The 16,073-nt window shown below is 44.8% G+C and overlaps 1 protein-coding gene across 1 annotated transcript in view; it reads right to left on the reverse strand.

Moving 5' to 3' along the window:
• LOC110165882 (partitioning defective 3 homolog B-like) overlaps positions 1–16,073 on the reverse strand; it is a 210,806-nt gene that overhangs the window by 175,674 nt on the left and 19,059 nt on the right. Inside the window, exon 2 of the mRNA XM_055163690.1 lies at positions 12,283–12,384. Coding sequence (XP_055019665.1) covers positions 12,283–12,384 — 102 coding nt within the window. The remainder of the gene's footprint in view (positions 1–12,282; positions 12,385–16,073) is intronic.

The raw sequence follows: 16,073 nt of genomic DNA on the forward strand, positions 1-16,073 counted from the left end.
GTTTTTATACATTTATCTCCATTTTATCACTCGTTGAGTGTCACACCTCGAGACAAGACCAAGTCTAAACACCTTCAAGACCGAGACAAGACCGAGTCCAAGCACCTTTAAGATCGAGACAAGACCGAGTCCAAGCACCTTTAAGATCGAGACAAGAACGAGTCCAAACACCTTCAAGACCGAGACAAGACCAAGTCTAAACACCTTCAAGACCGAGACAAGGCCGAGTCCAAGCGCCTTCAAGACCGAGACAAGACCGAGTCCAAGCACCTTTAAGATCGAGACAAAACAGAGTCCTAAAAACCCTCAAGAAAGAGACCAAACACCTTCAAGACCGAGACAAGACCGAGTCCAAGCACCTTCAAGATCGAGACAAGACCGAGTCCAAGCACCTTTAAGATCGAGACAAGACCGAGTCCAAGCACCTTTAAGATCGAGACAAGACCGAGTCCAAGCACCTTCAAGACCGAGACAAGACCGAGTCCTAAAAACCCTCAAGAAAGAGACCAAACACCTTCAAGACCGAGACAAGACCGAGTCCAAGCACCTTCAAGACCGAGACAAGACCGAGTCCAAGCGCCTTCAAAGACAAACAAGACCGAGTCCAAAGCCCCAAGCACCTTCAAGATCGAGACAAGACCGAGTCCAAGCACCTTAAGAGACCTCCTAAAAACCCTCAAGAACGAGAGACCAAAACACCTTCAAGACCGAGACAAGACCGAGTCCAAGCACCCCCTTCAAGACCAAGACAAGACCGAGTCCAAGCACCTTCAAGACGAGACCAAGACGAGTCCAAGCACCTTCAAGATCGAGACAAGGACCGAGTCCAAAAACCCTCCTAAAAACCTCAAGAACGAGACCAAACACCTTCAAGACCGAGACAAGACCGAGTCCAAGCCTTCGACCGAGTCAAGACCGAGACCGAGGCTCAAGACCGAGACAAGACCGAGTCCAAAACCCTTTCAAGACGAGACAGACCGAGTCCAAACACCTTCAAGACCGAGACAAGACCGAGACCAAACGCCTCCAAGACCGAGACAGACCGAGACCCTTCAAGACCGAGACAAGACCAATTCAAGACCGAGACAAACAATTCAAGACCAGACAAGACTGAGTCCAATCACAGTCAAGTCCAAGACTCAACTCTTGAGGCCGGTCTAGAGCCCAAGTCCTGACCTGTTGCCATGAACCTAATTTGTAAACAGCACAACACAAAAAACTTAGAAAGCTACAGAATTTGTTCAAAAATCATTCAGAATCACTTTTAGGAAGGTCTTAACTCTGTATTTCATTAAAATATGTCAGATCAAATCCTGAAATAGTTCTGGCACTCACTCAAAATAGTGTTTGTTTAGTTTTTTACTTTTATGTATATAGATTAATTCAGTGGGACTTTCCAGCTGATTTCCCTCCAATGCAGATGTGACAGTTATTGCTTTGGAATGTTCCCCAGTGCGGCATTACACTTACTTTTCTTGCATTTCAATAAACCACACGGCTTCTTACTGTGAGAGGGCTCGTCTCTCCACAGACCCGACCTTTCACTTGACCCGGGGGCGCCACTGGCTCGTCTCCGTGGGAATAAAAGCGAGAAAAGCTGCACAGTGCACCTTTACTCTAAAAAGAAAAAAACACACACAAACTCCTGTACCTTTTGTCACGTATTTCTTTCTGTTTTAGGAAAATACGACGGGTTATTTTTGTGTTTTTATTTTCATTCAGAATTCAAAATGAGTTTAAAGGAGGTGTAGCTGATTTTTATTGTCTTAAAAACATGAAAAACAGTCTAAAAAAAAAAAAAAGAAATAAACCAAGGACTGAACCAAGGACTGAACCAAGGACTAAACCGGGATCAAACCAGGACTAAACCAGAATGAACCAGGGCTAAACCAGGGCCTAAACGAAGGCCTAAACCAGGACTAAACCAGGACTAAACCAGGGCCTAAACTAAACCAGGACTAAACCAGGGCCTAAACCAGGACTAAACCAGGGCTAAACCAGGGCCTAAACGAAGGCCTAAACCAGGACTAAACCAGGGCCTAAACGAAGGCCTAAACCAGGACTAAACCAGGACTAAACCAGGGCCTAAACAAAGGCCTAAACCAGGACTAAACCAGGGCCTAAACGAAGGCCTAAACCAGGACTAAACCAGGACCTAAACGAAGGCCTAAACCAGGGCTAAACCAGGACTAAACCAGGGCCTAAACAAAGGCCTAAACCAGGACTAAACCAGGGCCTAAACAAAGGCCTAAACCAGGACTAAACCAGGGGTAAACCAAGAAAAAAAACATGACCAAACCAGGCTCGTCTCTCCACAGACCCGACCTTTCACTTGACCTGGGGGCGCCACTGGCTCGTCTCCGTGGGAATAAAAGCGAGAAAAGCTGCACAGTGCACCTTTACTTTAAAAAGAAAAAAACACACAAACTCCTGTACCTTTTGTCACGCGTTTCTTTCTAGATCACGGCTCTTGGCTTCATTTGCACAGCGGCGCGGACGAAAACGGCTCCTCACCGCATCCAATTAAATACAGACGATTATTCAAAAGAGGTGTCGCTCCGAGAGATAACGGAGACCAAAGACGCACTCCGCGAAGCACGACGCGCAAAAAAAATAAAAAAATAAACACAAAATCTGAGGCCTGATTGCTGAAAAGGTGAGAAATTACGAGTGTGACATTTGAAAAGCAGATGAGCGGCGATAGGAGAGTCGCCGCCGCGGTTACAGGCAGGTGGACGGTAATTAAAGAAGTTAATTACGAAACCAGAGATGGAAGAAATGATTTGCGTCGCTCATTAAATCTTCCGTGAAATTAAGTTTTTCATTTGGATGCGCGGAGACGAAGAGGAGGAGAGGAAGAGAGGAAGTGGAAGAGGAGAGTTCAGACGCGAGTCGATGCCGCGTTATGATAATTAGAGGAAATTAAAGTGGAACGTCAAAAAGTTAGAAAGAGGAAGTGAAGTTTGAACCGTCCTCTCTTCTTACTCTTATCGTTTATTTATTCAGTTTATGGTATTACCCTAAAACACCAAACAATAGCCGGACTAAACCAGGACCAAACTTGGGCTAAACCAGGACCAAACTTGGGCTAAACCAGGACCAAACTTGGGCTAAACCAGGACCAAACTTGGGCTAAACCAGGACCAAACGTGGGCTAAACCAGGACCAAACTTGGGCTAAACCAGGACCAAACTTGGGCTAAACCAGGACCAAACTTGGGCTAAACCAGGACCAAACGTGGGCTAAACCAGGACCAAACTTGGGCTAAACCAGGACCAAACGTGGGCTAAACCAGGACCAACTTGGGCTAAACCAGGACCAAACTTGGGCTAAACCAGGACCAAACTTGGGCTAAACCAGGACCAAACTTGGGCTAAAACCAGGACCAAACTTGGGCTAAACCAGGACCAAACTTGGGCTAAACCAGGACCAAACGTGGGCTAAACCAGGACCAAACGTGGGCTAAACCAGGACCAAACTTGGGCTAAACCAGGACCAAACTTGGGCTAAACCAGGACCAAACTTGGGCTAAACCAGGACCAAACTTGGGCTAAACCAGGACCAAACTTGGGCTAAACCAGGACCAAACGTGGGCTAAACCAGGACCAAACGTGGGCTAAACCAGGACCAAACTTGGGCTAAACCAGGACCAAACTTGGACTAAATCAGGACCAAAACAAGACCAAACCAGGACCATATCAGATCTAAACTGTGACCAAGCCACGACCAAACTTGGGCTAAACCAGGACCAAACTTGGGCTAAACCAGGACCAAACTCGGTCTAAACCAGGACTAAACTTGGACCAAAGTAGGACTAAACCATTGCTAAAGAAGGACTAAACGTGGACTAAACTGGGACCAAACCAGAACCAAACCAGCACTCGGACTCCAGTCAACAAGGGTCAAACTTGGTCTAATCCAGGACTAAACTTGGACCAAACCCGGGCCGCACTTGGGCCAAACCCAAGTTGGCCCACTAAGTTGACCACTAAATCTGGAGTCAAAAAGGATCAAACTAGGTCTAAACCAGGACTAAACTTGGACCAAAATAGAACTAAACCATTGCTAAAGAAGGCCCAAACTTGAACTAAATTGGGACCAAATCAGGACCAAACCAGAACGGCGCAGTTGGACCGCACTAGAACCAACCTTAAACCAACCTTGGTTAAAACACCAAACAATAGCCGGATTTCACCAGTTTTCACCATTTTGATAAATAACCGCCGGTTCGAAATAAACGCTGAGAAATCACGCGTGCAACAAAAGGACGCAGGACTGATGTCTCTAAACGCTCGTTCGGATGTCAGAAGTTGAAAATGCTGCACTTTCGGCGTCGGACAAGCTGCATCAACCAATCAGGGACGACTTTCCAGTGAGGCGGCAATGTTATCACCCAGAAAAAAGAAAAGAAAGAGAAAGACCCGGGAACCACAAATATTAGTGGAATATAAATATATACACGCCGCAACCACCAAGCCAATCTCCAGGAGTACACCGGAACTAGACCAGGACTGGACCAGGACTGGACCAGGACTGGACCAGGACTGGACCAGGACTTTGTTTGTTTGCTGTATGATTGTTCTAAAATCTAAAATCAATGGGCGGTTTTGAAAACCTTCGGTGCAAAATGGACAGCGGGCGGATGATGAGTTTTGTGTCGCGGTTGCGGATGAAAAAATAGCCCATCCGCGCATCTCTAACGTACGGTAATGTTACCATGCCTGCGCTCTTTTTTTTTTTTTTTTTTTTTCCCTGACTTTTAATTTAGTTTTTCTCTCTGACCTGTTGTTTTCCTTTGTTTATTGTCAATTTTGGGTATTGGCGTTCCTTCAGAGCCTTGTGGATGTGACCGTCTTCCTCCTGTTTGTCTTGTTCATCTGTTTTGACAAATAATGTTCTTACTGCTCTTTGTATTTGAAGAACAGGTGAGACAGGTGAAAAATTTACTGGAAAATACAGTTTAAAAAGCTTTGAAAATGAAGCGTATGAGTGAATGTGTGCGCACTACAGGTAGGTTTGTTGTTTTGTGGCGTTTTAGAGTCAGAGTTGGTGTTGGGCTGTGGTGAAGAGTCTCTGCTGGAGGCTGATTTGAGGTGATTACACGTGTGTTTGTACAGAAAACAGACGCACTCGCACAGGCTTCATTAGCCCCCCGAGGACACCGCCAAACCGATGAATATTTATACCACCGTGAGGAGACCGAGGGGCTCGTTTAGACCTGGTTTAGTCCTGATTTAGTCCTGATTTATTCCCAGCGTAGTCCCCGTTTAGGCCTGATTTAAGTCTTTGTAACGGTCCCTGGTACAATCCCTGGCTTAGTCTCCGGCTTAGTCTCTGGTTTAGTTTTTGTCTTAGTCCCTGGTTTAGTCTCCGGCTTAGTCTCCGGCTTAGTCTCCGGCTTAGTCTCCGGCTTAGTCTCCGGCTTAGTCTCCGGCTTAGTCTCCGGCTTAGTCTCCGGCTTAGTCTCTGGTTTAGTTTTTGTCTTAGTCCCTGGTTTAGTCCCTGGTTTAGTTTTTGTCTTAGTCCCTGGTTTAGTCCCTGGTTTAGTTTTTGTCTTAGTCCCTGGTTTAGTCCCTGGCTTAGTTTCTGTCTTAGTCCCTGGTTTAGTCCCTAGTTTAGTTTTTGTCTTAGTCCCTGTCTTGGTCCCTGTCTTGGTCCTTGACTTGGTCCCTGACTTGGTCCCTGGTTTGGTCCCTGGTTTGGTCCCTGGTTTGGTCCCTGGTTTAGTCCCTGGTTTAGTCCCTGGTTTAGTCCCTGGTTTAGTTTCTGTCTTAGTCCCTGGTTTAGTTTTTGTCTTAGTCCCTGGTTTAGTTTCTGTCTTAGTCCCTGGTTTAGTCCCTAGTTTAGTTTTTGTCTTAGTCCCTGTCTTGGTCCCTGTCTTGGTCCTTGACTTGGTCCCTGGTTTGGTCCCTGGTTTGGTCCCTGGTTTGGTCCCTGGTTTAGTCCCTGGTTTAGTTTCTGTCTTAGTCCCTGGTTTAGTTTTTGTCTTAGTCCCTAGTTTAGTTTTTGTCTTGGTCCCTAGTTTAGTTTTTGTCTTGGTCCCTGACTTGGTCCCTGACTTGGTCCCTGACTTGGTCCCTGACTTGGTCCCTGACTTGGTCCCTGACTTGGTCCCTGACTTGGTCCCTGGTTTGGTCCCTGGTTTGGTCCCTGGTTTAGTCCCTGGTTTAGTCCCTGGTTTAGTCCCTGGTTTAGTTTCTGTCTTAGTCCCTGGTTTAGTTTTTGTCTTAGTCCCTGTCTTGGTCCCTGACTTGGTCCTTGACTTGGTCCTTGACTTGGTCCCTGACTTGGTCCCTGACTTGGTCCCTGGTTTAGTCCCTGGTTTAGTTTCTGTCTTAGTCCCTGGTTTAGTGCCTGGTTTAGTTTTTGTCTTAGTCCCTGTCTTGGTCCTTGACTTGGTCCCTGACTTGGTCCTTGACTTGGTCCTTGACTTGGTCCCTGACTTGGTCCCTGACTTGGTCCCTGGTTTAGGTCCCTGGTTTAGTCCCTGGTTTAGTCCCTGGTTTAGTCCCTGGTTTAGTTTCTGTCTTAGTTCCTGGTTTAGTCCCTGGTTTAGTTTCTGTCTTAGTCCCTGGTTTAGTTTCTGTCTTAGTTCCTGGTTTAGTCCTGGTTTAGTTTCTGTCTTAGTTCCTGGTTTAGTCCCTGGTTTAGTTTCTGTTTTAGTTCCTGGTTTAGTCCCTGGTTTAGTTTCTGTCTTAGTTCCTGGTTTAGTCCAAGGTTTATCCTGATTTAAACCGTGTCTGCGAGCCCCATACCTCCATAAACTGAAAAATCCGATTTAAATCACATCTCAAAATATCAATTATTATATCATCGCACACTGTTGTAACTTCAAAATGGAATACACAAAAGGAATTAACAACTGTACACATTTTTCACAAGTAAAATCCAGTTGTTGTGAGCGTAAAAGTCACAACAAAACTCCATTTTTGGTCTCTGAAAGTTGTGAAAAACTCTTATAAACTCATCGTGGTGAATAATTAGGACGATCTGATTGCAAAAAGTAAGTTTACAATTCAATATTTTACTTTAAAAACAGTAAAAAATCATCTACGGCGCCTTTAATTTCATCGCTGTGAATCCTGACCGGTGTTGGCGAGGAGGAAGTGGCCCTCGGTGACTAATTGCGGAGTGGGCTGTTCCAGATAAAGAGGGTCTAGACGAGCGCCCGCCGTACAAATAGAACGCCATTATCTGTCATTAGCATCCGGCGCTAACACGAGACCCCCGCCGCGCCGTGGAGGGCCTCACAATGGGACCTCTCCTGGTGATGGATGGTGGAACAGCGCCAGAACAAAAACACAAAAAACACCAAAGAATAGAGCCTAAAGATAGCGTCTGGTTACACAAGTACGAGAGCCGGGCGCTGTAAGAAATAAGACGGACGTTTTGGTCGCAAACGACTGAAAGTAATGTCAGTTATTTGTCCAAATGTTTGAGTTAAATTAAAAAAAAAAGGTGCTGTGCCTGATTAAAAACGTGAAAAACAGAACTAATTCATTTTAAATTTCAATTCATTTTAGTTTGCAGCCGTCCAACGAATATCTTAGGTCCTCTACGGCGTTAGAAACAAGTCTGAGGAACATCCAAAGAACTCTAGAAGCAACAGAGATATATCTGTAGAACATCTAGAGTACTTTAGATACTACTGGGACAAATCTGAGGAACATCCAAGGAACTCTAGAAGCAGCTGAGAGAAATTTGTAGAACATCTACTATTGGGACAAGTCTGAACACCCAAAGACCTCTATCTGTTATTGGGATAAGTCTGAGGAACATCCAAGATCCTCTACCTGCTATAGAAACAAGTCTGAAGAACATCTTAAGACCTCTAGAAGTAATAAAGAGAAATCTGTAGAACATCTAGGGTACTTTAGTTACTATTGGGACAAGTTTGAGGACCATCCAAAGACCTCTCGAAGCAACAGAGCGAAGTCTGAAGGGTCCTTCAGCTACTTTTGGGAGTAAAAAGTCAAAAGAACATCCAAGGTCCTCTAGCTGCTACAGTTCAAGTCTGAGGAACATCCAAAGACCTTTAGAAGCAACAGAGAAATCTGTAGAACATCTAGGTTACTTTAGCTACTACTGAAGTCTGAGGAACATCCAAAGACCTCAAGTCTGAAGAAGTTATTCCTCACTTAGCTTATGCATTCAGGGCATCTTAATTACTCACCACAATGGGTTTATTAGATTCTCGGACAATAAAACGTGTTACATTTCGATGCAGACAGAACACAGTGGACAAACTGAACCAGGAACTGAACCAGGACTAAACTACAGAACTAGACCACAAACTGAACCAGGTACTGAATCAGGACTAAACTACAGAACTAGACCACAAACTGAACCAGGTACTGAACCAGGACTAAACTACAGAACTAGACCACAAACTGAACCAGGTACTGAACCGGGACTAAACTACAGAACTAGACCACAAACTGAACCAGGTACTGAACCAGGACTAAACTACAGAACTAGACCACAAACTGAACCAGGTACTGAACCAGGACTAAACTACAGAACTAGACCACAAACTGAACCAGGTACTGAACCGGGACTAAACTACAGAACTAGACCACAAACTGAACCGGGACTAAACCATAAAACTAGACCACAAACTGAACCGGGACTAAACCATAAAACTAGACCACAAACTGAACCGGGACTAAACCATAGAACTAGACCACGAACTGAACCGGGACTAAACCATAGAACTAGACCACAAACTGAACCAGGTACTGAACCAGGACTAAACTACAGAACTAGACCACAAACTGAACCAGGTACTGAACCGGGACTAAGCTACAGAACTAGACCACGAACTGAACCGGGACTAAACCATAGAACTAGACCACGAACTGAACCGGGACTAAACCATAGAACTAGACCACGAACTGAACCAAACACTGAACCAGGACTAAACTACAGAACTAGACCACAAACTGAACCAAACACTGAACCAGGACTAAACTACAGAACTAGACCACAAACTGAAACAGGAGTGAACCGGGACTAAACCAGGACTAGAACAGAGCGAAGTTTTGCTGTCATTGCAATGTAATAACAACAACTAGCATACTAATGAGCACTTCCTGAGAGCTTTATAATTAGATGCAGACACATTTTACTCAAATACATGGAAAAAAAAAATCAGTACAGGGCCTTTAATCAGCTTTGGTGTCTGAAAAACTTCACCTTGACTTTGAAATCCATTATAATGAATGCTCCGCTAATCCCCAGTAGGTTTGATACGGTACGAGTTCAGTTTTATCTGTCTTTGTGTGTTATAAAAGGAAAGGCAACGGGGAGACACTTTTTCGTCACCCGCAAAAACATCAAATACAAAATTTAAATTCAGTATTTCTTTCAGATCTTATGATTATGAAGTGGTTTCCCAAAAGACGAGACTCTATTTTCTGTCTAAGTACAAAACTTCATTCATTATTCAACGCTGTCCCATTTTTCACAACAGTTTTGCCAAACGGTGCCAACAGAGCCGGTCTAAAACATCAGCTAACATCAGCTATCAGTGCAATAACTATTTGAATTTGCTGACTAAATCTCGCCAACTCTAACGTGAGTAACCTCGGCAAAAGATCTGTCTGATGTTAATGTTTATATCGTGATTTAGGAAGAAGAAAGTGAAATAAAAACAGCAGAAACATGTAGAGCGGGTTAAGACGAACATTTAAAGACCAAAATGACGAGGCTCACAGCAGCAGGTACAGAGAGAGGGGGGACGGTTTTTCAATGTAATGTCAATCAGAGCCAGAGTCGATGGAGCCGGAAGCGCATCCATGCTCACTTCCTGTTTGTAACGCGGCGGTTAGAAAGTTAGCTCTGTCCATACAGTTTATAGTATCAAGTCTATTCTTTAGTATAGAAATAGAATATGAAATTTTGTAGGGATGCACCGATACCAAGTGTCAGTACTCGTGCTCGTCAATGGGCTGTCGATACCAAGAGCCGATACCAAGAGTCGATACCACTGTAACTGCTTTGTGTTTTATTTGACCCTCCGAGCTCTGACTCCCAAACTCCGAGCTCCTGACTCCCAAACTCCAAGCTCCGAGCTCTGACCAAACTCCGACTGACTCCCAAACCCTCGACTCCCAAACCTCCGAGCTCTGACTCCCAAACTCCGAGCTCTGACTCCCAAACCCCGAGCTCTGACTCCCAAACTCGAGCTCTGACTCCAAACCCCGAGCTCTGACTCCCCGAGCTCTCTGACTCCCAGTCTCCGAGCTCTGACTCCCAAACCTCGAGCTCTGACTCCCAAACTCCGAGCTCTGACTCCCAAACTCCGAGCTCTGACTCCAAACTCCCGAGCTCTGACTCCAAACCCCGAGCTCTGACTCCGAGCTCTGACTCCAAACTCCGAGCTCTGACTCCAAACCCCGAGCTCTGACTCCCAAACCCGAGCTCTGACTCCAAACCCCGAGCTCTGACTCCAAACCCCGAGCTCTGACTCCCAAACCCCGAGCTCTGACTCCCAAACCCCGAGCTCTGACTCAAAACTCCGAGCTCTGACTCCCAAACCCCGAGCTCTGACTCCCAAACCTCGAGCTCTGACTCCCAAACCTCGAGCTCTGACTCCAAACTCCGAGCTCTGACTCCCAAACTCTGACTCCCAAACTCCGACTCCCAAACTCCGACTCCCAAACTCCGACTCCCAAACTCCGACTCCCAAACTCAGAGCTCGGGGTTTGGGAGTGAAAGTTTGGGAGTCAGACCCCGAGCTCTGACTCCGAGCTCTGACTCCGAGCTCTGACTCCGAGCTGACAGGTGACCATAAAGAGAATCACTTTAACTGTCGTTCGCATTAAGCTCAGATTTAATCATACGTGACAGTCATGAACTATGGAAATATTTCATATTAGCACTCATGCCTCACAGCAAGAAGGGTTCTGGGTTCGATCCCCATGTCACCCAGGGCCTTTCTGTCTGGAGTTTGCATGTTTCTCCTCGTGTCTGGATGGTTTTCCCCCTTCAACCCAAAACATGCCACATACAGTCGGTCTCCAGGAAGAGGAAGCAGGTCTGGTCCCGGCCTGGTCCCGGTCTCAGTCTCGGTCTCAGTCCCGGCCTGGTCTCGGTCTCAGTCCCGGTCTCAGTCTCGTCTGGTCCCGGCCTGGTCTCGGTCTCAGTCCCGGCCTGGTCTCGGTCTCAGTCCCGGCCTGGTCTCGGTCTCAGTCCCGGCCTGGTCTCGGTCTCAGTCCCGGCCTGGTCTCGGTCTCAGTCCCGGTCTCAGTTCCGGTCTGGTCCCGGACTTGGATCGGTCCTTGTTCAGTCTGTATGAGGTGCAAAAGTTCGGCATCGCAGTCACGGAAGTCACGTAAACGGGAAACGGCCATTTTCCGTTTTTTTTTCCATTCTTCTTTTTAACACAAAATCAAAAACTGAAAAACAAATCGTTATCCGTTTTTTCATTTTGGTTTTGGAGAGAAATACTGAAGAAAACAGTTTTTTTTGTTTTCTTATTTTTGGTTTTATACTGAAAAATGAATGAACGAACGAACACACGGATTAAAATCTTATGACATTAATTCGTTTTCTCACTATAATCAAACCCCTGTAAAAAAAAAAAAACTGTTGTAAACTCCAAAAAATCATATTCGTTTTGTAAAGTTCTGTGACATCACCTCTGAAAACAAACACGTGGCTGAAATCCTATATGATCCGACATGTTGTATCTTCTTTTCTTAACATCACTCTTAGTTTTGTTTATCGAGTCGAACTTCAAAACTCAAAATCCCACCACCGAAACCACTTCCTCTTCCGACTTTTTCCGACCACGACACGTAACTAAGACTGACAAATGCTTTTTGCAATTTACCCCCGTCTCAAACCAACTCGGGGGGAAAAAAACAACCCGGCAGAACAAAAACACGTTTATTCTGTTACTCCATCGAGCAGGAATTCTGTCCATCAGACGGGGAGAGCTGTCAGAGCGGAGAGGAGCCGAAACAACAGGAAATACTGGGTTTAAAAAGTCAATAAAGTAACTGTGAGGTGAGTTATTTGGTTTGGTGGAAGAAGAACTGAACTCTTACTTAAAAAAACAACAACAATCACTATAAAAGCAGAACTGGAGCTGTGGAAACTATCGAAACTAGATCCTCGTTTTTCACAGATATCGAAACTAAAAAAAGTCCCATTGACTCGGAAATAGAAAAGAAAGTACTGTCATTTTGAAGACTTTTGGACATGATTTGAACTGTCAGCAGTGAGTTTCAGAGACACAAAGCTGTTTGTTGACATATAACTTTAAAATTTTCTTACCTTTTCTCTGTCCTCCACCAGATCTGCCAAAGGGTCGTCCATGTCCAGAATACCTCCATCGCTGTATTCAAGGTGGTGCGTCTGAATGGAGCTGCCTCCCTGCTGAAAACAAGACAGAAACAAACTGTAAATATAGAAAAATATAACTGTACTGAGACAGAAGAGTGAATATATGGTACAGAAAAGAGTCAACACTTATCAATGTTCAAATATAACGCAAAACAAATGCACATGTAAAAACAGACTGTCACACATGTGGATTTATTATGATGCACAACACTTTGCATTTGAGAAACTGTCAAGAGACTGGATGTGTTTTCAGGCGAATATAAGTTTCACAATGTTTCTTCTTCCCTTCTGTTTTACAGCATCTGCACTTACAGTTACATGGGTCACATTATTTACGTTTTGCCACGCGTGTGTCCACCCAACAAGCCAGTCCCACGCACGGATCTATAAAAATAACTGGAGGGTGTTGCTGCTCGTCTCTGCCTCCAGTTGTCGTAGTGATGCTCACTGAAACTGAAACTTGAGCGGAAAAAAATCCACTGGGCTGAGACAAGATTTTTCTCACAAACTGTTTGTGTTCGTGTCAGAATAATTTTATTATCCCATATTTGCTAAATACTTGTGTGATATTCTAGGCCTATGAGTTAACCATTTATGTACTACAATTCTTTGATCTATAATGTACCAATCACTTGTCACTTGTTGAATAACCTCTGTGTGTTTGACAACTGTGTGCAGTGTCCTATCGCTCTAGTGAACCTCCAGATGATTCCTCACATGAAGCCAACTTCCACTGTCACACATGCAAGAGTTATGATGGTGTCTGTCCATACCTACGGCACCTCCTGATTGTTAATCATGTTTTATGTGTTTGTACTATGCATAACTGCATCAGTTTCTTATTATGTCTTGGCTGTTTCCCCTTCCCCTTGAGAATTATCGTTCTGTAACTAGGGCCTCCTAATGAAATAAAAGGAGGAGAGCAGCCTTGAGTCATCAGAACGTGTGGAGACTGTTGGTTTTGATGCCCACTCTCTGCCCGTTCTCCTCGCGAGTAAAACTGAATTAATCTCTTGTCTTTCTTCTTGTTTACAATGTTTAGATAAACCTAACAGTTCGTCTGACAGGGCCCTACAACTTTAAAAACTGTCAGATTTGTTGGCGATTTTTACCTATTTTTAGATCATAAACTTTTTCTCAGCTCAAAATCCTTCAGTTGTCTTAAAAAACGCTTTATAATCGTTCGCTCTGATTGGTCAAAGAAATCATGTGTAACCGGGTGATTAGACTGTTGTCCTACTGTGTTGCGTCCGTGAGCGCGTCCACCTGTGCGTCGCTGCGCGTGGCTCCCGTCGTCACTGATTACGCGATTAGAAAAGGCTGCGCACGCCGTGGTGTGGCGGTCGGGGCTTTCGGTGGCTTTTGAAGGCGGCGCGTGTCGTCTGGAGTGGGCGGTGGTGCCGGCGGCCGCTCGTACCGCGCTCCGAGCCCCATGTAGAGTGCCCCCCTCCCCCTTCTAAATTTGCGATTGCCACTGCTGCATTATTCTTGCTCTTTATTCTTTATCTTATTCTTAGTGTTGGTTTTAACTGAATATTGACTAACAGTAGCTGAGGTCTTGGAGGGAAGTGCAATATTTGGTCAGGGGGTCAGTGCAGTGTGAGGTCAGGTCTCAGGGTTGGCACAAGTCACTTTCCTCCTCAGCACGAGCACTTTCACCAGCTGGAATTTTATGCCCTTTATTGTAACGAAGCCGACCTCAGACACCTCGGCACACGCACTTTAAGTATTATTGCATTATCCAGGTTTACAGCGCACCAGCACTTTAACTTATTGTAAATGTAGGGTTCAACTAGTGTTTGTTTTTTTTGGTATTAGTGTTTGGTTTGGATTACTAATTTGATTTGTTGTGTTTTAGTTTGGGTGGGGTTGAGTCCTACATCTATGACAATTGAGTGGGGTGTAATTGTATCAAGAAGGGAACCAGAAAATGAAATATTTTCTTAAATGTTTAAAAGATTTAAATAAAGTGCAACTTTTATACCACATTGCCCTTGTCCTTTTTTATGCCAGAACCGGTTATGTGAGTAAATAAGGGTTCTCGGTCGCAACATTACACATGTGATTCTGCTCTCCGTGCTCGTTGCGTTGGCGTGTACCCGTGGGAGAAAAGACACCACTGCACATGCTCAAACTGACCCAGAGCCACCGGGAGAACCTCGCCGGCCTAAAGGAGAATCTGGAGTCATTCTGAAACCCCAGGGCTTGGTCCCAGGTCCCAAAAGTTCCAGACCACTTTGGAAGGTAGCAGCATCTCCAGCGGTCGCTTTGGACCCCGAAAAGGAGGCGGTACGGATCGCTTTACGCAGCGGGAACGCTCAGTGTCCACGTCGTTCCGTCCCGTCCATAGACCGTATATATATGAGTGGACATAGTTAACGCTGTAGTCGCCGCGTGCCAAACAGGAAGTTCTCCAGGAGGCTCTTCTGGCTCCTTCTGACTCTGGCTCCAATGGACTTACATTAGGATCTATCTGCTGCTGTGAGCCTCGTCATTTTGGTCTTAAAATGTTCATATTAACGCTCTACATGATCCTGAAGTTTTTTTTCGCACTTTTGTCCGTCAAAAAATAAACTATTCATAACATAAAGCTTCATTCCTGTAACTGTGGGCATCAAGAGCCTCATACGGGTGACATCACACTCACTTAGTCCACTTCTTTTATATGTCTTTTGTCTTTTTATGTCTTGTACGTCTATGGTCCAATCCCGGCCCCAATGGAAACAAGGATTATGGTGCAGAAAATGGATTGCAGTAGCAAAAACTAAATAAACATTTGTAAGAGCAGTTATTGTTCCACATAAGCTCATGTCTAGTCACCAAGTCAGTCCGGCTCGACTGCATTTGTAAGACTGGGCTGTGCCATGTGTTTAGTCCCAGGTTTAGTCCCTGATTTAATCCGTGGTTTACTCCCTGGTTTTGTCCTTTTTACTCTTTTTAGTCCTGGTTTAGTCCTGGTTTATTCCCTGATTTAGTCCTGAATTAGTCCTTTTGTCTCTTGGTCGTGGCCCTAATTCTGCCCACGCTTTAGTCTTGTTTCAGTCCTGCTTTAGTCCTGACAGTTCTGCTATTGTCAGCAGAAATATTCCACAGTATGGCTTTATCTATCTCCACGGAGACAAGCAGGCGACGCCACCAGGCCAAGTTTACGGGTCAGAACTGCGGAGAGGCGAGCGCACTCACAGTAAGAATGCACATACTTCAATGGCATTTTTGAGCAATAAAAACTCTTAAAAAAATAAAATAAAATCAAGAAACGTAATAAATAAAAAATAAAAATGATGAAAAAAAATTACAAATAATCCCCACATCTCTATGGAGACAAGTGGCTGACAGAAAAGTTACACAGAGCAACTTTAATAATAAAAAATAAGCGTAACCTGCTCCAAAAATCTGCCTAGCGACACTTCCTCGTCATTTCCTATTGGACAGGAGCCAGAGGTAAAGTGGTTTAGCTCGTTAGCGCGGCCACTTAGAGCGTAAACGGAAAGAAATGCGGCAGCGGTGGTTGGCGGAAAAACTGGCCGGACTCGACGAACCGCCGAGTTCACAACGGGGACAAATGTCTAAGAAGTGAAAACAGAAGAGGAAAGAGATAGTCACATACGAATGCTTTTTATTATTGTTATAGTGACGAGATATAAGCACTAACAAAATAATATTATCTAATCGCTACTTTCTTCTCACGATACTAAAAAAACACTCGAGTTTTTGATACTTTT

Source organism: Boleophthalmus pectinirostris, unplaced genomic scaffold (genome assembly GCF_026225935.1).
Source record: "Boleophthalmus pectinirostris isolate CB_2022bp ecotype Guang Dong unplaced genomic scaffold, ASM2622593v1 HiC_scaffold_11, whole genome shotgun sequence".
NCBI lineage: Eukaryota > Metazoa > Chordata > Actinopteri > Gobiiformes > Gobiidae > Boleophthalmus > Boleophthalmus pectinirostris.